This window comes from Erigeron canadensis, chromosome 7 (assembly GCF_010389155.1).
Source record: "Erigeron canadensis isolate Cc75 chromosome 7, C_canadensis_v1, whole genome shotgun sequence".
NCBI lineage: Eukaryota > Viridiplantae > Streptophyta > Magnoliopsida > Asterales > Asteraceae > Erigeron > Erigeron canadensis.
Genome location: NC_057767.1, coordinates 29,745,481 through 29,770,544, shown reverse-complemented (window position 1 = coordinate 29,770,544; position 25,064 = coordinate 29,745,481). Strand labels below are relative to the sequence as shown.

The following is a 25,064-nucleotide window of genomic DNA, read 5'->3' as shown; positions in this document are numbered from 1 at the left end:
TACCTTTTAAATTAAAGCTGAAGATGTATTTTCTATTTTCTTAAAAAAGTTTTCATTTTATCTAATTGGTGTGCTTGTGAGGTACTATGAAGGGGTAATGAACTAATGATTATTTGTAACAGCAAAATATTAAATGTTGACGGGATACCAACAATTTTACATACTCGTATTTGATAGAAGTAAATCCTCTATATATATAATAAGAATATTACTTCTAATTTAATCTTAGAGATATTTGATGTTGCTAACTTGCCTTCAATTGAGTATATATATATATTTTCATGTGACGGGGACTAAAAATATATATAACAGAAAAAAAAACCTAAACCTAATTTTAACTTTTGAATGTTTTTTTAAGCAATGAAGCTTTTGAATTAATCAAAACTCATGACCAAAATTTCTTAAAAAAAAGTTAAATTCTGTTGAAAATTGGTTAGTATTATAAATTATAAATTAATTTTGGCTGACACAAGATTAGCTTCAAAAACTTTGTGCTATATATGGTCGTGTTAAATCCTGGTTTTACCGTTGAATGCTTAAAAAAAAAAGTAAAAAAATTCTTAAGTAGTCAGTTAAACAAGACAAAAAGTGGATAATAAGTCAAATTAAGATGAAGAGATTCCCATGACACTAGAATACCAACACAATCATAAGCCTCAGTGGCTCACAAGTCTCTTTTATAAAGTCAATAAGTTGACCATCTTTGTGACATTCCCCTAGCTACTACATATTCCCCCTTGTTTCTCATTATACCATTACTCAAATTATATCTATCTATCTATCTCTAATTATATCTATATATCGTTCTCTCTCTAGCTAAAATATCAAACATGTTAGGAAAAATGGTTTCAGTCAAGAAACTAGCCAAGAAAGTGAAAGTGAAAGTTATAAATGGCACCGAACCATCACACCATGAATATTTGCTCAAGGATCAAGAGGAAGGAGCATGTTCAACTCCAACCGGTTTTCTCGCGCTTTATATAGGCGAAGAAAGACGTCGATTTGTCGTGCCAACGGGTTACTTGTCTCATCCGTTATTTAAGATGTTATTAGACAAGGCTTCGGACGAGTTTGGATTTGAGCAAAAAAATGGATTGGTGGTGCCATGCAGTGTAGCCGCTTTTCAAGAAGTTGTAAGTGCGGTTGAGTGTTGCAATGGGAAATTTGATCTTAGTCATTTGGTTCAAGAATTGATTTAGTTGTAAAGAAATGTTATATATGTGCCAAAAACAAACAAAAAAGAAAGAAGAGAGAAGTTGTGAATTTGGCAACTCCCTTTTGTTGGTTATTTTCAAGGATATCTGGCTAGCTTTATCAATATAATCCATTTGGTAAGAGGTAATTCATGAATAATCCTTCTATGTACTTTGGCACAATTGAGTTTTTGAAGATGAGTTGGTGCTTAGTTTTGACAAATTAAAAAGATTATAAAACAAGGTATTCTTAATTGTATGTCAACATTTTTATTTTCTTTTTCATGATTCTAAACTAAATAGCAGGTGACATAATTAACCTCCCGCTATTATGAAAAATAACCAGTATATAATCTCGTTTCGTGATGCTAACCCAAACTAGCGGTAGTTGGTTCATACATTATCCTCTTCTTTTTCGTTCCTTTCAAACACCTATGAAACATCTTTCATATGTGACTAAATTGATATGATCGATCGAAAATTTATGTTGCATGTTTGTTTGTTGGCAAAATTATTATTATTATTATTATTATCATTATAGTATTTTTTTTTTCTCTCTTCCAAATGGTAATTAAGTAAATTCAAACTTTTAAATTACGAATTTTCAAAGTAATGTCAAACAATTTCAATAGTTTGAAATCTTTTTACCAACCCCAAAGCAATTTTTTTACTCTCCATAAAATGGTCCTTCTTGATAGTTGGTTGGTTTACCTACTCCTATTTTTTTTATTATTGAGTTTCAAACTAACATTCATTTGATAATGTCATAATGGTTGATAGCACAAGTGGGGTATCTTTAACTCTTAAATGTATGTTAAGAGCCCATTACTAGTTGGCTCTTCATCTAGCCATTCTTTTTCATGAAACTTTTACAATATTTATTGCATTACACGTACGACTTCTAAGAAACAAAATTTAGATCCAAGTGTAAACGTCTTTGCTTTTAGAGAGTGGTCAAGCTTGTCTCTATATCTTGCCTCCTTTGTACATAATATATAGTATTAAATCCCATAACTTCGTAACCTTTAGAAAGTGGTTTTGAGTGTTACTTCTTTAAAAATGCCAATTTTATGTAAATATCAAACCGTATATATATCACCCCTAAAATTGAAGCGCATACACTAGCTATATATTTTTTGTTTCATACCCATTGAGGTTAGAATTATAACATTCTACCTAATATAATACATATATGGTATGATTACAACTTCGCTATAGAACACAACCAACTATGGACAAACCCATTTGGACCATATATGTGTTTTCAGTAACTTGTAATATACTACTCTTGATAAGGTGTTGCATCAATTTTTTGGTATTTCTTGCTTGTAACTTAAGAGAAGGTATTGAGTCACAATCTAACTGGTTTTTACCAAAATGAACTTCTTTTTCTTCCAAGATAACATCCTTTCCAAGCTAAATATCACATAATTTGGGAAATTTCTTAACTAAAACATTTTGGTCAAATTTGCTTTCAATACATAATACAGTACATTACCTTCTCACCAAATGTCCAAATCCACCGAATTATATATGGATTCTTGGTTTCATTCCCCCAATGAGTTTGGTAACTATTTTTAAAGTGTACGTAGTTTGTTGGACACATATTTTCAATGCATAGGTAAAATTGTATAGTTGATGATTAAATTTTTATGCAAATTAGCATTTACTTTTAATAATAGGGTAAATTTCTTAAAAATCAGTTTTGTTTTTTTATTTAATCGAGTAAATTATGGAATAAAAAAAAAACGTACATACAAATCAACCAACGTACTGTGTGGTTATTTGTTCCATTTCGACATATAACATATTCGAAGCCATAAAACATCGAAAGACACCAATGCCGATTTTTTCTCTTTTACAACATTATACGTTATCATTTTTTAACGCTTTTAATTAGAATAAATAACCCAGTACGTTGGTTCATTAGAAAGTTTTTGGATTCGATGGATTACACACTACTAACCAAAAAGTACTATAGTGGTTATTTATATATGGTTTATTATTCACATAAATTAAGCAATGGCAAAGTTTATTTCAAAAAAATATAAATAGAATCCGTTACGTATGCTTTTTCTTCCGCACTAGATCGTGAGATGCGTTGATGAAAAAAGTGAGGCTAGCTTGAATCCAAATAATTATTTATTTATTTTTTTCATCTAAAAATTCATACTTTCAACTCTATAATACATTTCCACAACCATTAAAAATTTTAATTTTTACACACTATTTACAAAGCGATCTCCGGGTCATGTTGGCCATTATTTGTCTCCGATTACGAAGTATTTAGTCTCATGCGTTGTATTGTGTGGCTAAATGCTAGTAGAAGATATGACTCATATCTTTTAACAAAATTTGAAAGTTTTATAGTCGCTCTGCCAATAAAGAAAGCGAAATTAAGTATAAATATGACTTATGACAAAGTTTAAAAGCATTATTTCGAACCTAACTTGCCATAAAATTGTATTTAACTAAATTCGAACAGCTTGAAACTTATCCTATTCGGATTTTAGATGAATTTAATTTTAACAGATTGAAATCCGAACAATGTAATAAAAATATTCCAAACCTTATAAATTTGAACTTTGCTAATATTTTTCTTGAAAAATCTAATAAGTGGCAACCTTCTTGTCCCTAGTACGTGTTAATACCCACAGTGTAAATCATAGATTAAATCCAAATAAGTTAATCCGGAAATAACCCAAAATCCGTGTAATATATCCCAACAATACATCTAGATAATATCGTAGTACCATAAGGTACATTTGACTATTTGAGTGGCTCGGCATTTAATTTTATAATTCAAAGTCTGTCACCGACATTTTTTTTTCTTTCGTGGGGGCAGACTACTTTCAGTGGCCCATGAGAGCCATGGACCATCCTAAAAGTTATTTTACCTTCCATTAGGCCCCTATTAGTCACAGCCCAATAACCTTTCTAATAACTCGTTCTTTAAATTTTTTTCACCACATTTCAATTTTCATAATGCAATTACTTATTTACTTTATTATTCAATCACTCCATTTCTCCTACACTTTACTTCCAAGTTGTATAGGTTAATTTTATAAACCATAATTACTTTTTGTTTGTTGAAACTATTAAAATGCCTTGCAATATTTGTTTTAACTTTATCATCGTGCAAAAAGAAACAAAAAGAGAAGGATATAGGTCACCATGTTTAGGATCTAAGGCATAATTATGTGAATCGTTAGACTTGTTGTATTAGTTATACTTGTGTTGTTAGGAGTCGATCTTGCTTGTAAGAACGAATTTGCACAATCGAATTGGTGATGAGTTTTCCATAAATTTATTGTGTAGTTTGTGCGGCAGTAAGTGACGCTTTAGCCAACATGTGAAACGAAATATTGAATGATTTAGAACGATTCGTAAATGAAAAAGTTGTTCCCTGACATTTTGGCAGTTGTTTTCGCTATTGTTACCTAGATGTTTTAGAGTTGAAGAAATAAGTTTTCTTTTTTACCTAACTTAAACTTAAATTCCTAGATCCGCTATTACACTTGACCCACTACAATATATATTGGTATGCCACGTTTTTATATGATTGTAAAAAGTGGAAATTTTTGTACGTGATTATAATTTGCGATATATATTGGTATGCCACGTTTTTATATGATTGTAAAAAGTGGAAATTTTTGTACGTGATTATAATTTGCGTACTTAGAGGGGAAGGAGTGGACACGAGAAACTCTTTCTCCGATACCGGGCCCGCGCGGGTACACAGCTGCCGGCGGTTCCTCGAAGCAGAGAGAAGAAGGAAATCGGTGAAGGTTACCGCGTGGGGGAAGGGGAGAGAGAGAAGGGGGGGGGGGAAGAATAAGAGAGAGAGAGAGAGTGTGTGTGTGGCGTGATTGGCTGGTCAACATATTTTTTTATTTATTTTTTGATTAGTAATGGTGGAAATATATACATATTTACTAGACTTATGTCCGCGCAATGCGGAGGCGGTAGGGGTAGTGATGATGGAGGTGGTGGTGGGCGGAAGTGGGGATGACTGTGGGGATGGTAATGAGGGCGATGATGGTGGTAAATGTAAAAGTAATTGATGTTAAAGATGGTATTGTAGTTTGGATGATCGTTACTGTAAAATATTTCATTAGGGGTATTATAGGTATAGTAGATGAAAATGTTCAAATTAGTAAATAAAGGAGAATTGTATTTTTGATTTTTCAAAGGTAGAAAGTTTAAGGAAAAAAATGAGTGGTTTGTTTTATTAGATAGTATAAATGTATGTATATACATTGAACAAGAAAGAAGCAGCCACATAAGATCTAGATATTTTATTATTATTATTTTTATTTATATTAATTACATTTCAGTCCCTCTATTTTGTTAATATTTAAAGTTTGTAACTATATTTCTATTTATGTTTCAGCTCCTGTACTTTTATTTTGTTTATTATTAGTTATATATATGTATGTATATGTTTTTTTTAAGTTTTAGATTTGATGTATTAAAAAAAAATGAAAAATAAATGAAATGGTATTAAAAATAAATGAAAAAGAAATGATGAGTTGAAGATTGGGAAAGATGGAGGGAAGTGGCGCAAGTGATTTGGAAAATATTGGAAAAAATTGAGGTGAAAGGATTTTGATTGTTGGTAAACTTTGGGGGAGTGGTGACCACTCCTTCCCTTGTATAAGTACATAAGATTTAGAAAACAACAAAATGAAAAGTTGAAATGATTTAAAAAGAAATGTCATTAACTTTACATATAGTATGACGAAGTTGAAATAAAAATTCAAGAAAATATAACAATGTTTTTGTTTATATTACGTATGGATATCATTGTATATGTATCGATGTACAATCCTACTATAGAACAGCTGAGTAGCTGACTTATTTGCTAATGTGAAATTTAAGAGACAACAAGTCTATTTGGTTTAATGAACAAAATCAAGTCGTCAAACTTATAAGTGCATAAATGGGAGCCCGGTTCAAGAAAATCCATCCTACAACGTGGCCCAGCTTGTAAGTCTTAATAATCCTGACAAAGTTGGGCTGAGGCTTAGGCTTAACTTACAAGTTGCAACCCAATTTAATCCGTATGTGTCGACCGACACTCGACGGTGTCGTAAAACGCCTATTATGTTTTCTTATTCTTAGCATACTCTTTTAGAGGTAAAAGTTTTTGTATATCATTAAATTAAGTGGCTTAAAACTTTGCTTCTACCAATGTACGGAGTAATAGTTTATCCATAGTGTATACCATCTTATTAAAAAAACAGTCGAAAATTATATGGAGAAAATTGTCTAAAAATTACACTATCAGTCTTTTAAAATATCACAATCAACTTTTTACATCAGTTACTTTTACATCAATTATATATAACACTTGACGCAACCTTCTCCATCAATTATATACTTTTACATCAATTTTACACCATCGTTACCACGAGCACCGCCGCATTGCGATGATGTGATTGTAGGCATTTTTGATCATTTGGATAGAAAATCAGTAATCAATGATAGAACACGATATGGAAGAGTGTGGTATTGTGCAAAATGAGGTATCTTTCTTGAACTGGCACGACATTATATGACTTTGTAAATCATACGTTTTGACTTTTGAGTTATAAACGAGCTTAAGAAAAAAAAGTTTCTTATTAATTGATTTATTTTTCAAATATTTATGCGACATCGAGGAAACTTTACCGTATAATGGTGAAGTCTTGCACGTACCTTAGACAACGAGATGTTGACCATAGGCCGTTAGAAGTATTCGGAGGAAAAAAAATCCTAAAACTTGTCATCCTTAAGGATCGAACTCAAAACCTTGGGTAAAACCTGTAATGTCTCTAACCAGTTGGACTAGTCATCGGCATTTATTGATTTATTCCGAGCTTTCTTATTTGAATTGTCACAAAATTGAGAGAATTAATGTGTTTGTGATACTTTGAATCATAACTGAAGCAATGACCTCAACATCAAAAATCAAACCAAACTCTATGCCTCGTTGTTATATTAGCGTGATGGTGCCCTTTTCTTTCTTTTTTTTTTTTTTTTTTTTTTTTCTCCAATAAAATTCACAACTAGCTATTGTTCATCTATACTCATTTATAAAATTTATTAGGTGGCGTTGAAAGTTTAAAATTTTAAGACATACGAATTTACTTATTTGCCCCTACATACCCATTATTCTCCACCCATGCTCTTACATATTATGTAACTCTTTTTTTGGCCACTACTATTAAGGAAGTAATACAGAAACTAACAAAAAATCAAGAGTCAAAAACAAGATAATCGTGACATGAGAAACCATCTTCATAGTATCTGTCGCAACGCGTAGATACCATGCTCGTATGTCTTTACTCTTTACTAATGCCAACTTTGGTATTGACATTTCATGTGAGTATTCATTTTTCTTGTGGTTAACACAATCAATGATCACATCATCCAATTATCTTTGTATTCAAAAGGCATTATCCATATTATACCTATCTAGTTACCTGAGTTAATTATGTCTTCCAGGGAAAACCTTAGTCTAGGCAAACAAGAAATTGTATACTCTAAATGATTAAAATATGTATTCTTTTTACATACCGCTTCATTTATTTTTTACCTTTTTCTTTCAAATACTCCGAAATATGTTTCCTTTTTATTTACTTTTTAAATATTTTATTTTATTTTTACCATTTTATCAACCAAGCTTTATGTTATGATTTAAATAAAACTGCTACTATTGAAAGATCGGAAACCATTAGTTATTAGATCATAAGCCAATTGAAGCCTCGACAATCTCTAGCGACTTTTAAAATGCAGCTCGTTGATGACTGGGGATGGCTTGACCTAACCAACCCGCTATTTTTGCTTTTTTGTGATGGTAGGAAGTCTCGGAAGGGTTTATTCCCTGATGCCATTGGGAGGCGGTCATTGGGGTGAATCTTTTTAAAAAAGTTATTATTAGAGACCCGGGCCTTTTTCTTTTCTTTTTTAGAAAGGCAAATAATTTACTAATAGCATCTAGCGAGTTACTAAGATATTATCGGAACTTTAACTACTAATTTGCAAATATGTTGGAAAAAAACCTGTGCTGATTACGATTACCCAAAACACAAAAAACCCCATCAACAAAGACTGAGCTACCAGTTTTTACTTCATGACGTTTTTGGTGCAATCTCTAACAAGTTCTGAGGTAACAACCGAAAACAACAAAGAGACCAAATTAGCATATACTTACGTCTAATTAACCCAGACCCAACATAAAAGGTGATGAAAACCGAGTTGAATAATTCCATGCTAGTTTTACAAGTTTCCCAATCAAGGTGTACTAGATTGATATTTGAATAACGTTAATTACATAGTATACTCGTAATTCATAACTCATAAGAGGAACTTAAAAAGTGACATATTCAATTACGTAAACAATATCAGGTTTATGTATCACAAGTTACAAAATTGGATTAAAAGTATTCTTTTTTATTTATTTAAAATTTAGAATTCTTTTGTATAGAATTATAAAGAAATGACATGAAGAGACAATAAAGATGAAAATCAAAAAATGTATTTTTTGTTTTTGTTTTTTATATACCGTAACTATTGATATAACTATTGACGGTCAATATACCAAATTATTGCATAATAACTAAAGTTTCAAATCTTGACGGTCAAATGATCAATATATTTTATATCGCAAGAAATTAATAAAACTCAAATAACTAAACAAAAATATTTCAAATTTGAATTTACCTTAACGAAATTAAAATTCCAAATAAAAATAAAAAAATTAAGAAAAATGTTAAAACAGTTTTTATGGCTACATTTCAACGTATAATAAATTGTCTTATGATATAAAAATCCAAACATAAATTTTATGATAAGTTTTAAAATGGAACACAAGGGTTGAGTTTAATATGAGATACCTAAAATAAAAAAAATATAATAATAATGAATGTAAAAAATAAAAAATAAAAAGAAATAAAATTCAAATCTCGGCGCTGTGTAACGGATAGAAAGGTGTGCCCTAATTTCAATTTCAATGGATTGATATAAATACACCACTTTGTTACTACCGCCTCCTCGTCTTACATTTTTGAAACTCAAATCCCCACTCCCTTTCGATTTCGATCTTCTTTCAGATGGATTTCCATAGCTTAAACAGAAGACAGCTTCAATCTCTTTGCAAGCTCAACAAGATCCCTGCTAACATCACTAATGTCGCCATGGCTGACGCTCTCCAATCTCTTCAATCCGTACGATTATTTCTATATTTCTTTATTTATATATATATATACATACATCTTATATTATCATCGTATCAGTATTTGTATAGTGTTTATATAAATAAGTATACATTTTGTATAATAATCGGATTCCATCTGATTTACCAAGTATAGGTGTTTTTGTTTATTTCAACTCTTTATAGCGTTTTCAAAACCTAAAAATAAAATAAAAAAAATTGTGCATTTTTTTTAGGTCAAAGCTCGGAATCTGGCTCACATTTTTATTGAATTATATTCGTTAAATAAATAGCGTTTTTCTTGTAGACCGCATTGTTATCTTACACGTATATTGAATTTAGAGATGTTTTTGGTATGTATGTATAATAGGTTGTAGGAGTTGAAGAGTTTTTGAATCCGGTTCCGGCTGAAACTGTTGAATTGCCAAATGAAGTGAATGAGCTTATGTCGCCGGCGCCTGTCACAAGTTGTAGAACTTCAGTTAGGTCGAGGGTGAAGAAATCGTATGTTGATTTCGTGCCTGCGACAACTGATCGTGGAGGCAGGAAGCAGGTAGACGCTGAAGGGGCTAATGACGCCTTGAAAACTCAGGCGGTTGCTAGTACAAGAAAGAAGGCCGCGGAAACCTCTATGGCTACTCAAGATAGTGTGAAAAAAGAGGCGAATACTGTGCAGAGAGCTTATAGTACAAGAAGATCAACACGATTGACTGAAAAGAAACTTGCAGAGACCGGCGTGATGGACAGGAAAGCGAGTCAACCAGTAAAGATTGGTTCTTTCTTGGAAGAAGAGGATTCGGGCAATCTGGTTTCTGAGAAAAGTTTGGGATCAGGTATGCTTTGGTCTCTGTGATATTTATTGAGTTGAAGCTGATTTAGTTGAAAATACTAATCAGTGCACAAGGGTAATTTGTATATAGGCAACTAGTTTGTCAAGTAACTACTGTCTATGCTAGGCTTTAAATTCTCACATTTTTGGAAATTCGATTACATAGAAGGTTACCAATGTGAATATAACCCTAAATCACTTGCAGTGAACAGAGTTTATCCGAGGAGGATCTGGTCTAACAGACTAACATTAATTTATGCATACTTGTTTTGTGATTTAAACCTTGCATCAGATCTGTTATCATAACTTGACTAACAAAAGGTCGTGTTATATACAATACATTCAAAATATGACTGAATTTTTTTTTTTTATAGAAACATCACACGAGTCAGACATATCATTTGAGAACACCGAAGATAGTGTCGTAGAAGGAAGTGTTGAAAGCTTTTCAAAGGAAAAAGTGGAAGATATCTGTGAAATGTTTGACAATGTGGATTTAGAAGAGAAACAGAATGATGGAGATAAGTTTGTTTCAAATGAAGTTGACAACTCTGAGGAGGAGAATGCTTATGTCGTTTCTGAGGAACATTCAGACAGCTTGCTCTCTGATAAAGAAACCTTTGTTTCAGGTAAAACCATATTTACATTTTGTGGTTCTATACTTTGACCAGTACTTTTTTCAAGTTTTAAATTGAATGTAATTTCGTTACAGAATCTAAGCCAAGTGATACTCCAAGTTCAGAACTTGAAGACATGTCCTCCGTTGTTTCAGAGATGAAAAATGAGTCTCTCGAGAGCAGTGGTGAGTTTTGCATTTCTAATATGAATTTTCTTGCATCGCTTGAATGTTAGCAATCCCATCAGATTTTGTTTTTTCTTCAGCATCTACAGATATGGCAGGAGATGTTGTTCACTTAAACTCTGAGAATCTCAGTGAGTTCTCAATGTTGGATAATCCAGACGGCAATTATGTTGCTAAGGAAGTGACTGAAGAGGCCATGGATTTTGGACCGTCTGCTGAAGAACAAGTGAATATTTCCAAAAGCCAAGGTATGCTCAAGTTATTTACAATCATGTTTTCTCCTTACTAAAGTTAGTTGATTCTGTCTTTGTTGATTTATAAAAAGGTTGCCTGTAAATGTGATTGTTGTCATGCTATTACAGTTGATGCTGTCCTTGTTGATTATCTGATTCCCAAAGATTCGAGCATGACTTTTGAAGCTCCTCCTGAAGAAAAGACAGAGGACACTGCTGATCATATGGATGCTGATAAAGTTGCACAAGAGTCAGCAGCTGATAATGCAAATGATGCTATCAACCACTCAATTCATTTGTCGGCAATGAAGCAGCAAATCAATTTGGATGGCCCCACATGCTTAAAGGAAATGACTAAGGTAGACAATGACGAGAACATTGTAACCGAGCTGCAAGGTGCCACAGTTGAAGATAATAGAAGTGTTAATGAAAAGGCTGAAAATGACAAGCCTAAGTGTATAACTGAGTTAAGTTTGAGGCAGCTAAAGAAGCAGCTCAAAGCCTTAACGATAAAAAGTAACAGTAATACCAACAAAGATGATATGGTGAGTGTCACATATTTACTAATTCAAAACTTTTTATCCAAAGCTCATAATGTTTCTAAACTTTGTTTGCTATGTTGAAATATGAACAGGTGACTGAAGCAAGGCCTGCTTTGCAAGTTGTGTGCGACAACCAAATGGTTACTGGTGAAGACCACTGAGGGCTTTCTACAATTTTATTTTGGGTAGATTGTAGTATCGACTTCACCTTTGGAGGGACGAGCTGCCTACTGTTGCAAACTTTTTAAGTGTAATGTGACATCAAATTTTTGATTTGATGATCTTGATACTATATTTGTACTCTCATCTTTTTGAACCAATACCATTATGCCAAATAACATATGGCTTGGAGAGTTATAAACACAATGGAAAGTGGTTATTATCATTGATGCTGCTACTATCTAGTTTGATGATCTTGCTAGTTTCTAAACCTTTATTTACCTTTATATATTTGTTTTGAATTGAAAAATATGTAGAAGTTGAAATTAGTTTGTTGTCGATAGTATGTTCATGATGAATTTGAAATCGATCATATAGCTTTAAAGAATGTAGTGTTTATTCATCTTTCTAGTTTTTCATTTATGTTTGCCTGGCTTACTTTCTATGTGTTGGGTGACTATCGAGGTTTGGATATATTAGATATACGAAAGGAAAAAGCTTTAAGAATCCCCCATGGTGCATTGGTTAGTATTGAAAAGTTTGCAAGTTTTTGGATCTACTGCTCATCAGAAAGATCTATACTAACAAGCAGTTATTCCGGTTGTAAATGAAGTTTTAGACGGGTTCAACTGTACAATTTGTTGATTATGGACAGGGACAGACGGGGAACGGGAAAACGTACACCATGGTGGGTAAATGTATGAGGTCAAAGGTAATAAAGTACGTTTTGTTTTGTTTAATACTCCGTACTTAATTTGTAGTTTATTGGGTGGTTTTCTTTTGTTAGTAGTTACTGATATTCTCTGGTTAATGTGTTGACAGTAGAAACAAGAGAAAGAAATCATTTCTGCAGTTATGGAAAAAACTAGATCTCTGGCTGAAGATCATGCAAGTCCTTCAATAGAGCTGAAGGCTAATAATTCATTGCAGCATCAGTATATGGTATGATGAGTTTTTTGTTAATATACATTGAACTCTTAATATAAAGAACCCGAGATGAATTTCTTATATTCAGATATCTATGTATTGTGCAGGATTATGACTTTATGAGCCATTTGGAAACACTCCATTAAGAAGCGGTACTGATGTTCCAAGTAACCATAGAGTCACTTCGAGCAGTGCCAGTAACGAATCTATTGGAAGTGTTTAGGGAAAAATCATTCTTTCAAATCCTTTGCTGGGAAAGAGTCAAAGATTTCTTTTTCTATACACCCACCATTGGCACAAATCAGTTAAAAACAATGGTTAAAAAGGTAATCTCTGTGTACAGAATCATGTTTTGTACTTGTTACTCTGTATGTGATCAATATAACGGTGGATTCACTCCAATAAATCCCTTCTCGGGATCTAACTATGTTATAGAAAGGTGTTGAAGATTAGTGAGATTTTAGCATTGTGATGTGATTGTAGAAATTTTTGATCATTTGGATAGAGTATGACTATGCAACCCTGTTTTGTTATACTGTATTAATCAGTGATAGGATACCATATGGAAGAGTGTGGTATTGTTTAATATGAGGTATCTTTGTTGGACCTGCATGATGTTAAAAGGTTAAATCTTGGCTTTCTGTCTCGTATGTTGTTGAGTTATAAGCGAGCTTAAGAAAACCAAGTTTCTTATTGATTGATTTATTCCAAGCCAGTCTTTTCTGAATTGTCATGTTTTTGTGATACTTTGAATTAGAACCAAAGCAATGACTGACCTCAACATCAAACCACACTCTATGCCTTGAGTTTCGTTGCTAAATTAGCGTCAATGGTGCCCTACTGCCCTGTTTTCTTTTTCTTCTGTTTTTCCAATAAAAATTTGTCACCGGCAATTGTTGATATGTCTTTGACTCTTTGGTAAAGCCAACTTTGGTAGAAATGTATACGTATAGATATTGATATGGCCTATGACCTTTCACGTGAGTATTCATTTTCTGCTTGTGGCTTTTCACAAGCAGTGATCACCTCATCCAATTTGACCACGGAAAAGTAGCACCCAAGTCATTTTCATTACTACATTTTCTTGCTTTTTATCCATTCGTATCTAATTACCTTAAATTAAAAGTTTTTTTTTTGGATAAACCTTAGCTTAGGCAAACAAGAGACTGCATACTCTAAATGCTTGAAATATACTTCTATCTAATACCTTTTTCTTGTTTCAAATACTCCGGAATATGGTTTTTACCATTTTATCATCCAAACTATAATGTTAATTTGAATGAAACTACTACCGTTGATGAATCGAAAATCATGATTTAGAACACGAGCCCGACGCCTCGACAATCTCTCGCGGCTTTTTTTATGCAGGTCATTAAGCTAAGCAAAACACTACAGTCGTATCCATGTGTACGTAATGCTTATCCTAGTACGGAGTACTATTTAAATCCACAAACTCTAGCTACCAAATTGGCAACTAGAATAAATCTCTTTGTGTCATATATATATATATATAGGAAAATGATTAATCAACTTAAGTCATATGCCTAAAAATCAACCTAAAACCTTAAGAATTTGACATGTGGATTCCACTAATTCTCTTTCCTAATCATCTCCCCTGATTTTCCACATGACATCATCTTCTTATTAGGCGTATCTTTAGGCACACCAATTAGGTTGATCATTCATATATATATATATATATATATATCCAACTGTTTTTCCAACTGTTTTTACGTATAAAGTTTAAAAACAAAATATGTATATCCAACCATTGACAACACAATATGACATGTCAACTTGATCTTTTTTGTGTTGACTTATTTTTCATAGAGTTGAAAATTAATTGCTGTATAAAGTGCTTTAGTAAATTAATAAGTGAATTTAAGAAAATGGATATCGACATCCATCACGAGTCAAATTTTCCCACATAATGGGAAAAGCCTATTTATGTCTTTCCGATATTCATGTTTGTAATGTACTTGCCTAGAAGAGTTTTGTACCTTTTTGCACATTAGATTATATATGTATTTAATCAATTGCTTTAATAATAATTAAACAAACTTATATACATTATAAATACTGTAATACATAAAATATCATCATATTGAAATTTACTTTTTTTATGACATATTTGAAAACTAAAACAATATACAATTTTGAGAATTTTTATATGTTTAAAATCACCTCATTTTTAGTCATTTAAAGGTGTTTTAAATATTAATAAACCATTACTATTATTTAGGAAGTTATGATTATAAAATATAAATTAACACACGTCCTTATACTATATATATTACCACATGAGTTATTACTTATAGCAAGCTACCCACATATGATGTATAACAACAGCAGCAGCAGTACAGTACTTGTGTAATAAGTACGTAAAAAACTTGACTATAGATTACAAATAATAGCAATAATAATATCACAATGAGAACTTAAAAGTGACATTAACATGTTTCGTTTTCCACATTTTTGATGCACAGATATATGGCATCAATGTTTTAAATACCGGTATCAGAGATCATGCCGGTATTTTAAGTCGGTATTTTGTCGGTATTTTCACTATTCAATACCGGCCGGTATTTCCGGTATTTTCCGGTATTACCATACCGGTATTTCCGGTATTTTCAAAAAATAAATTTTAATTTTTATAAAAAATTATTTTTATGATACTTTAATGTTATTTTTTGTTATTTGTGAACTTTAAAACCTATATTTTGTTATGAAATACATATTTGGTATTATTTTTGAGTAAATTATAATTACATTTTGACTATTTTTGTTAAATTGTAACAAGTTTTGTAAGATTTTTACACAAAAAAATATAATAAATTAAAAATAGTCGTACCGGCCGGTATTACCGATATTACCGATAATACCGGAAAATTTTTCCACGCCGGTATAACTAAAATACCGGTTTTTAAAACATTGTATGGCATTATGTCACACAAATTACAAACATTCGGCTCAAAACGTAAATTGAATAAAGAGTCATTAAATTCTTGTAATATATTTACTTTTTGGAATCCTTTTATATAAAAGGAAAATGCTAAATAAAGTCGTTAACGTTCATTTAACGTGCATAAAAATGATGTACGTTTTTATATTGAAAACTCACCCCCTGATTTTTATGGTAAGTGTACAACTATTTAATACACCTTAACGAAAACCCTTAGAGGCTTCGTTTAACAAAACTCTATATAAAATTATAAAGATAAAGATAAAAGGAGAAGAAAAGAGAAAAGGAGATAATAAAGAAGTGAGATCAGAAAATGTATAGTTTGTTATATTGACCTTATCTTGATGTTGACTTGCTCCATATAAATACCACATTACATTGCAACCTTTATTCCATCTTTTATATTTCTCATCACGCTCTTACATGCACTAGCTAGTGTGTGTTTTCTTTCTCCACTTCAAAACACAACCATTCATTATCTTTTTTCATATTCTTCAAGATAAAATCTATAAGACAAATATTTTTTATATATTATATTTATGTTTGTATATTAAGATCCAAAACCTTGTTTGTTTGTGATGGGCTTTTTTAATAGTTTTGTATGGGGTTTGGCATTGTTAATATGTCTTTTACCAATGCTAAACAACTTCAATGGAAGAGAAGGAGTTGTGGCTTTTCACAAAATAAATCTCAAGTATCAAACTAACAATCTTGTGCAGGTTAAGCAAATTTACAGAACTGGTTATCACTTTCAACCCAAAAAAAACTGGATTAATGGTATTTCTTTTTCTTCTCTTCTTATTTAATTTGTATCTTTGCATACATTTTATCAAAAGACCTATAGTTTACGGGTATGTACATGTTTGTCCATTAACCAGAAAAATTGTTTTGATGCGCATTATTCAAGCTCAGTTATGAACAATTAAATATGTGAATAATTACGTGTTCGTGTTTATATTTGTTTTTAAGGAAAACGAACCATCACATACATTGTGTCCAACTCTAGTTATGCTTGACCGTCCATCGCATATTCGTTGTTTTTTTTATCTATACGATTTTATAGCAGACTCGTTTGACAAAGTCTTAAAATCCATAACTTTAAATTAAATATGTCAAAGTTATTGAAGTACGAGTATTATTTAAAACTTACCATGATATATTAGTTACTACATACTATTATTTGATGAACTTAAGTGAATTATAGTAAGAAAAAAATTTTAGAAAAATAAAATATAAAAATTTAACTATTTTTTTGCAAACATTTTGGATTTTATAAGTAGTAACAATCACCTGATAAATAGTGTCTCATCGGATCATACGGGTAGCATTTCTAGTCTTCTCAAAAGATACATAAATATATCTATCTTCGTGCTGTGCAGACAAGTATTAAAGAATAACAAATATATATGATAAGATATTAACCATTAAAATCATTATAAAATTAAAGAAAATGATTAAGCATTTAAAAAAAAAAAACTTCTAAAATTTTTCTTAATAATAAAATTGTGACATTTGTTAAATTCAAAAGATTAGATTATTAGAGAATTAGTGCAATATACTTGTCAAATAGTTATGGCATTAGGAAGATTATTAAAAAAATATATCATTCTCCCTAAAACCAATGCAAAAATATTCATAATTAGGCACAATTATATACACTAATGCATGAATCTTTCATGATGTACACGATTTTTAATTAAAAAATTAATAATTTTTTTATTTTAATATTTATTTTATTCGTACCAAAATCAATTCATCTGATATTCGTGTAAGACAAGAATTGGTTTTAAGTAGATTAATTATGTTTTTAAATTATGAAAAAAGTAAAAAGATTGCATAAACTCTTTAATTTACATCATGAAATATTATTTTAACGTGGAGAAATTATTAAAGTCATTTTAACGTGGAGAAATACTATATGATTGTATTTTTACATCCTTTAAACTCGACCTTTGAAGGTGACTAAGAGCATCCACAATAGTAGGTTGATCATAGGGATGACAAATAAACCTGTACCCGATGAGGAAAAACGAAACCCGATACTATTATAATAACTAGTTTATATCGAAATGACATGCAACTAGTTAATTCAATTAGCATTTTATTTTGTGCTTTATGATATTATGTCAAAATTTAGTAATGTGAAAGTGTTGGAACAAGAAATTAGTCAAAAGTAAAGTTCACTTACTAATAAATGAACGTCAATACTAATCAGTAGTGTTTCCAATTTATTTACAAATCATCTCAATACTAAAATTGCAAAAAATAATAGTAATAACGGATACCCGATTACCCGCGGGGAAACCCGTTACCGGGCGGTTAGTGAATAAACGGAGACCCAGGTATGGGACAATGATTTTTAACCGGGTCCGAGATTACCTAAACCCGACTCATATCCGACCCGATGTCATCCCTAGTTGATCAACATGTTTTTTTTTATGTTAATAAGTCATTCAAAACCTTTTTACCATTGGGAAAGATAGTTTTTTTCATCAAAAGATTGACGGTCCTCAACCTATTTGATGAAAAACTTTTTTCAAAGACACTCACACCAACTTATAATACATTATATTAATATGACTTTATCTAACATATTTAATTTATTATTATAATTTGATGGTGTGGAAATAATAAAAAGTCATTGATAAATTGATGCCATTGGGATGACCCAAGTAATTATTAAGGACAACCACAATATAGATATATTTTACACATCAAACTTAATAAAATTAAACATCCAAAATTCTTAAATTGAATAAACATTATTATATATTTTCTATCTTTACTACATTATAAAATATTTGTTTCCTTCAAAACTTTTCAATTTTAAGTAGTTGAAAATCCCAAAATACCTATGTCATTTATTCACAATACCATTTAATGGAATATCAACTACTAATTTTTCCCTCTCCTTCATAACTCATTTTATTCCTTTAATTCATTCAAAAAAATTTATCTTAAAAACCGTACATCGATAAATTATAAAGATTATATGGGTGTTATTTAAAATTTCATATTCTTTCATTAGAGATGTTATTCGATATACTTTCGACGAATTTTTAATTAAATTTGAGGGCAGAGCCCGTACGGCTAAGGAATTTGGCTATCACACTTTATGACCTATCACCTCTTCTGACCTATCACACTCTATAACTTATCACCCTCACCATCTCACCACCATAACACGCGAGTAATTTCTCACGTACGAAATATATTTAAAAGTCGTGACATTATTTTTCCAACCTTTGATTCTGTCATTGGTTGTAATTATATATACGTGTAACATCTATGTCATTCATTAATTAATTTTTGTCTCAAACCACTTATTAAGTCAATGCTATTGATATTTAATCCATTATAAAACAAATAATTCTTGGATCCATATATTATTGATAAACAAATGTCTAGTACAATAATGGTGTGGAATTTTGATGATTAATGTTTGTTACATTTTTATATAATAATAATAATAATAATAATAATAATAGAAAAAAATGTAAATAACTATTATATAAATATATATATATATATATATATATATATATATTACAGAATCTCTCATATGTAATTATTTATTTAAAGTTCAAGTATACACACATAAGATTTTTGAAGCCATATTTATGATAAGAAAAGAAATAGTTAATTATATTTTTGAGTTTAAATAAAAGAAAAAAAAAAGAAAAAAGATGTAGTTTTACATATATAGCCTTATTAAATCAATTAGTATTAGTTTTATATTGAAGGGTGAAGTGGTAATTTTACATGTTTGTTTTCTTTTTTTTCATCAAAATCATGTCAAATTGAAAAAGAAATTTTGGAATTTAAAACCCCAAAATTTTCCCATCATTTCTTATCTTTTCTGTTATAAATAAAAACTCAAAAATAAAGATTTAAAATAAATATCTTTATCATTCTTTTTTCTTATCTCATTGAAAAAAACCTCAAGAATATAGAGGTTTATAAAAACTTCGTACAATATGTGTTGTTTAGATAATTTTATAATAGCTAAAAATAATACTCGTACCAGACAAGCTAATCAATTTCTCTCTACGCGTTTACATATAAAGATCCAACCAACTTCTTAGAGCACCCCCAATGGGTGGGGTGAATATTATCCAATACAGTGCCGCATAGCGTCACATCAGAAAAATCTCTTTTCAATACATTTTTCTCAGTTCACACCCAATACCCAATACATACCAATATATATCTAGGACCCACCATTTTAAATAATAAATATTAAACTATGTGAGAGAAAGAAAAAAAAAAGCAATCCTCCGGCCGTATTCACCACCATAATTCTCCCAATACACTCTCCAATACTAACCCAATACATAACACTCCCAATGGTATTCATCCGTATTAAAATCCAATACTACCCAATACTATGTACATTGGGGTGCTCTAGTTAAATGTGGTCACGACGTATTTTGTATCTAAAAAATTTGTATTTTTTAATACGAGGTACAAATGTTTAAGTACGTAAAAACCAAATAAATAAGTCAATAGTTCTTTTGTCATGCAAGTCTAAAGTTTTTATATACCTCATCATCATATATACCTTAATCTCTAGCTTATAGTAAAAGTTTATCAAAAGTATATATATATATATATATATAAATGGTAAATTTGGCTTAACGATATAAATATATATTCAACTCCAATCTAAAAGAAATCCATTTTGGAAAAGAACATTGTCTCTATACCGAAAAATATTTTTTTGTACTTGCACCCAATTTAATTAGAACGAACCCATATACATAAGAAAATCTCCATTGTAAAAGTTTCAACTCAAAGGCCAAATGGTTTTTATGCCTCATCAATACTATCGACGTCCAATTGAGCTATAGCTCAATTTGACATTGGTAAACTCGTCAGGTAGGTTAGGTTAATTATATATATGTTTACATGAGTTAAACCTTTACATATATTAGACCCATATCATGCAGGTACAATTGAATACCCATCATATGATATCTATCGACTCACCCCGTATAAGCCATATGATGCATGTATAATACATTCATTCTAATCCCCACATGATCTGGGTACCTTAGAAGATCAAATCCACATATTTAAACTTCACATGTGGGTCTAGGCTTCATTGGTAACGAGTACCTTAAAGAATTATTTTTTGTGCCAAGCGGGAATCGAACCTGAGACCTTAAAGTCATCAAATGATTCTTTAGTCTTTACCACTAGGCTAACTCCTTGTTAGTTTTACATATATTATAGTGCATATATAATATAAATTATCTAATATAGCACAACACCCGCGCCAGGCGTCAGTGGTGATCGTGAGGGCGGTCTGGTGGTGTTGTCAATGGATGGTGATGGCGGTGACTATCGGTGCCTTGGTAGTGACGGTCTCGAATGGTGTAGGTTGATATAAATGTAACTGATTTAAAAGTGGTGGTGGAAATATTTTTGAAAATAAAGGACAAATAGTGTAAATTAATTCATTAAAAGTATTGATTATTTCATAAGTTTTTTTTCATCAAAGGTCTATATATAATATTTATATAATACTAGCACGGTACTTGCGCTATGCGGCGGTGGTCGTGACGGCGACGGTGTGATGGTTGGACGACTGTTGGTGGTGGAGCGACGGTGAGTTGTGTATATAATTGATGTAAAAGGTTAATGGACATATTTTAAATGATAAAGGACTGACAGTGTAATTTAATCATTAATGTTAAGAGGATAGTGTATATGAAAGTATTTTAAGGAGTGTTAAGTGAAAATATTACATATTTTCAACATTACCAAAAATAAAAAGGGCTATTATTTTTATAATATAGTATAGATAATAATATTGAAATATAGATTATCGTTGATCTAATGCATATAAAATATTTATAATAATGTTTCTATCAAACGATAATAAATCTATTAAGATCTAGACTAGCTGGATTTTCTGCTAATCGAAAATTGTTTCTTGTCGTTATCAAGATACATGCATGCATATTATATGAAATCGCTTGTAATTTACGACTATATATGTATTAAAATATTCCCAGTTTTGTTTCTGTTTAATTATTCTATATAATTACTTGTTTTATATGTAATTAAACTAATGAAATTTTGTTTGTTTGCATGTATGACATCGATGTGGGGAACAATGATATTGAACCAACGTAGATCCAAATGGTAAGCAATGGTCTTGAATTGCTAATATGTCATAATCGATATATATATGGACTTATATTCAATTTACTTTTCTACATAAAAATTGATATATATTGAAATTGTATTTAAATTTGATCTTAATTCTTATTGTATTTCTAACTTAATATGGATTTTAATTTTATCTAACTATGTTTAATTTTCTTTTATATAAATTATGATAGTAGTATGAGATGCTACTAAAATGCATAAAATAGTTTTTATGTTTAGATAATATTAAAAAAATAACTTTTTTATATAGAAGAAATACAAAAAAAATTTATGCACGTTAAAGACTAAGACAATAATAATAATAAGTATTTTGTTACATCTAATATACTTAAAGTATATTTTGTCAATATCAACAGCACCAATGTACTACAAAGGATTTTATCATTTGTTCTACCAATACAATCCAAAGGGTGCAGAGTGGGGAAATATCGTATGGGCACATTCGGTATCGAAAGACTTGATCAACTGGATCCCGTTAGAGCCGGCAATCGTACCATCGAAGCCATTCGACAAATATGGATGTTGGTCTGGATCCGCTACGATCCTTCCAGGCAACAAGCCCGTTATCATATATACAGGAATCGTAAACAAAAAACCAAAACCTGGCCACCAAGTCCAAAACTATGCCATACCAGCCAACTATTCGGACCCTTACTTGCGAAAATGGATTAAGCCTGACAACAACCCGATCATCAAGCCAACGCACGAAAACGTATCATCTTTTCGTGATCCTACAACGGCTTGGTTCAATAATGGTCAGTGGAAACTTATTATAGGTAGTAAGAATAACAATAGAGGGATTGCTTATATGTACAAAAGCCGCGATTTTATAAATTGGACCAAGGCAAAACATCCGTTGCATACTAAACCTAATGTTGGTATGTGGGAATGCCCTGATTTTTTCCCGGTATCGTCTCAAGGATCAAATGGTTTAGACACTTCGGCATTAGGCAAGGATATTAGATATGTTTTTAAGGCTAGTCTTGATATAACTAGGTTTGATTATTACACAATTGGAAATTACAACGTTGCTAAGGACAAATATGTCCCATATAACACATCCGTTGATGGATGGGCCGGGTTAAGATATGATTATGGAAACTTCTATGCTTCTAAGACCTTTTTTGATCCCATCAAGAAAAGAAGGATTTTGATGGGTTGGGCTAATGAGTCAAGTACAAAAAGTGAAGATAAGGCCAAAGGATGGGCCGGAATTCATGTAAACACTATCTGGTTTTAATATGTTTATAACTTTTCATTTAATAATATCTTTGATTTGATATATCTTTATTTTTTGTAGCTTATTCCGCGTAAGATTTGGTTGGATTCAAGTGGACACAATTTGTTACAATGGCCAGTTAATGAATTGGATTCATTAAGAGGTCAAAAAGTAGAGCTAAGCAATGTGAAACTCAACAAAGGGGATACCATTGAAGTTAAAGGAATTACAGTAGTTCAGGTTCGAAGTTTTAAAACTTTATTATGTTAAAAAAAAATTGTACATATATATATGTTAATTAACATATGACGATGATCGGTTAGTAGTTATTTAGCTTCTTTAGTGTGATCGAACGACATGATTTGCAGGCGGATGTTGATGTAACATTTACATTTTCAAGTTTGGATAAAGCCGAGTTATATGATCCAAAATGGGCAAAAATATTCTCTCCAGAAAATCTAGCCCAAAGTATTTGTGGGATAAAAGGTGCAACTGTACAAGGTGGGCTCGGGCCATTTGGGCTCTTGACCCTTGCTTCAAGCAAACTTGAGGAATACACACCGGTTTTCTTTAGGATTTTCAAGATTACTAACAACAAACATAAAGTTCTCTTTTGCTCTGATGCTACCCCGTAAGTAATTTTTACCTCTAGACAGATTAATTGGTTATCTATGTCACATTGCCTTTTCAAAAGTAAACAAATTATCAAGATTTTCCATTTGTGCATTTGAGCTCTATAGGCAAAGTTAATTAAGTCATGTGGACTAATTTCGAAATTTTGTATATTATTTTGTGTAAACAGTTCGTCGTTGAACCAAAATGAGTACAAACCATCATTTGCATCGTTTGTGGAAGTTGATTTGGCTGAAAAGAAGCTTTCGCTTCGGAGTTTGATTGATCATTCAGTCGTAGAAAGCTTTGCGGAAGGAGGAAAGGCAGTTATCTCATCTAGAGTTTATCCAACACTTGCAATAGCTCAAAATGCACATTTGCATGTATTCAACAATGGTTCCGAGGTTGTCACGATTGAGAGACTAAATGCATGGTCGATGAAAACGGCTCATGTCAACTAGACTTGTCCATTTCATTTCTTCTACGGGATAGGAAATAATTCATGGATCGCAGTAATATCATATTTTTTCTGTCGAAGAATCATATTTATGATGAATTATATAAGCAAACCAAGATTAATTAGTTATATATGTCTTTTGTCAATATGAATATCATTTACTTTCTAAAATCCTCTTTAACTAATCTCATTCAATTCACACCTTTAATGCATCAATTAAAGGTTTACCATGTATGAAAAGACCTGATTAAGGAGGTTATAATCTCTTATTTTGTGGTTTAATTTTCTTCTCTAGAAAAGGTTTGCGCATTGGCTAACACATTCTGGTGGGATTTTCCCCCCTACTAATCTACTCTATTGTAGCACGTACAAGTCCGCTTAAGACTACGTAGACTACACTTGGACTTTTGGAGGTCTCACCCAATGTTTTAAATTTTAGTCATGCGAAATTTTTTTGGTATTACCTGTATTATCGGTATGACCGAAAATACCGGTTGGTATGAATATTTTAATTTTTTTATATAAAAATTCTACAAAACTTATTACAATTTAACAAAAATAGTAAAATATAGTTATAATTCAATCAAAAATAAATCAAATAAGTATTTCATGACAACGTATAAGTTTTAAACTTAAAAAATAACAATATATTAAAGTATCATAAAAATAATCTTTAAAAAAATGAAAAAATTAAATAAAATATAAATACCTGAATTAACGGAATGGTAATACCGGAAAATATCTCAAATACCGGT

General features: G+C 31.0%; 3 protein-coding genes across 3 annotated transcripts; all 3 read left to right on the top strand.

Moving 5' to 3' along the window:
- The first annotated feature begins 747 nt into the window (after positions 1-747).
- On the top strand, positions 748-1,447 carry LOC122608599 (auxin-induced protein 15A-like). Its single transcript, XM_043781697.1, has one exon. The coding sequence runs from the start codon at positions 831-833 to the stop codon at positions 1,197-1,199; it is 369 nt and encodes a 122-aa protein (XP_043637632.1). The 5' UTR covers positions 748-830; the 3' UTR covers positions 1,200-1,447.
- Positions 1,448-9,163: 7,716 nt separating this feature from the next.
- Positions 9,164-12,281, top strand: LOC122608291. The gene is made up of 7 exons (XM_043781380.1): positions 9,164-9,403; positions 9,761-10,223; positions 10,594-10,848; positions 10,932-11,021; positions 11,102-11,269; positions 11,384-11,799; positions 11,889-12,281. The coding sequence occupies exons 1-7, from the start codon at positions 9,290-9,292 to the stop codon at positions 11,955-11,957; spliced, it is 1,575 nt and encodes a 524-aa protein (XP_043637315.1). The 5' UTR covers positions 9,164-9,289; the 3' UTR covers positions 11,958-12,281.
- A 3,991-nt stretch (positions 12,282-16,272) lies between these two features.
- LOC122607588 (beta-fructofuranosidase, insoluble isoenzyme 1-like) lies at positions 16,273-24,448 on the top strand. Its single transcript, XM_043780595.1, has 6 exons — positions 16,273-16,621; positions 21,986-21,994; positions 22,378-23,240; positions 23,322-23,480; positions 23,609-23,871; positions 24,043-24,448. The coding sequence occupies exons 1-6, from the start codon at positions 16,423-16,425 to the stop codon at positions 24,311-24,313; spliced, it is 1,764 nt and encodes a 587-aa protein (XP_043636530.1). The 5' UTR covers positions 16,273-16,422; the 3' UTR covers positions 24,314-24,448.
- The last annotated feature ends 616 nt before the right edge of the window (positions 24,449-25,064 follow it).

Coding starts and splice junctions, on each gene's coding strand:
- LOC122608599 (XM_043781697.1), top strand. CDS start 831: ATGTTAGGAAAAATGGTTTCAGTCAAGAAACTAGCCAAGAAAGTGAAA.
- LOC122608291 (XM_043781380.1), top strand. CDS start 9,290: ATGGATTTCCATAGCTTAAACAGAAGACAGCTTCAATCTCTTTGCAAG. Junction 9,404..9,760: donor CTCTCCAATCTCTTCAATCC/GTACGATTATTT, acceptor TATGTATAATAG/GTTGTAGGAGTTGAAGAGTT. Junction 11,270..11,383: donor GAATATTTCCAAAAGCCAAG/GTATGCTCAAGT, acceptor ATGCTATTACAG/TTGATGCTGTCCTTGTTGAT.
- LOC122607588 (XM_043780595.1), top strand. CDS start 16,423: ATGGGCTTTTTTAATAGTTTTGTATGGGGTTTGGCATTGTTAATATGT. Junction 23,241..23,321: donor AAGGATGGGCCGGAATTCAT/GTAAACACTATC, acceptor TATTTTTTGTAG/CTTATTCCGCGTAAGATTTG. Junction 23,481..23,608: donor AAGGAATTACAGTAGTTCAG/GTTCGAAGTTTT, acceptor CATGATTTGCAG/GCGGATGTTGATGTAACATT.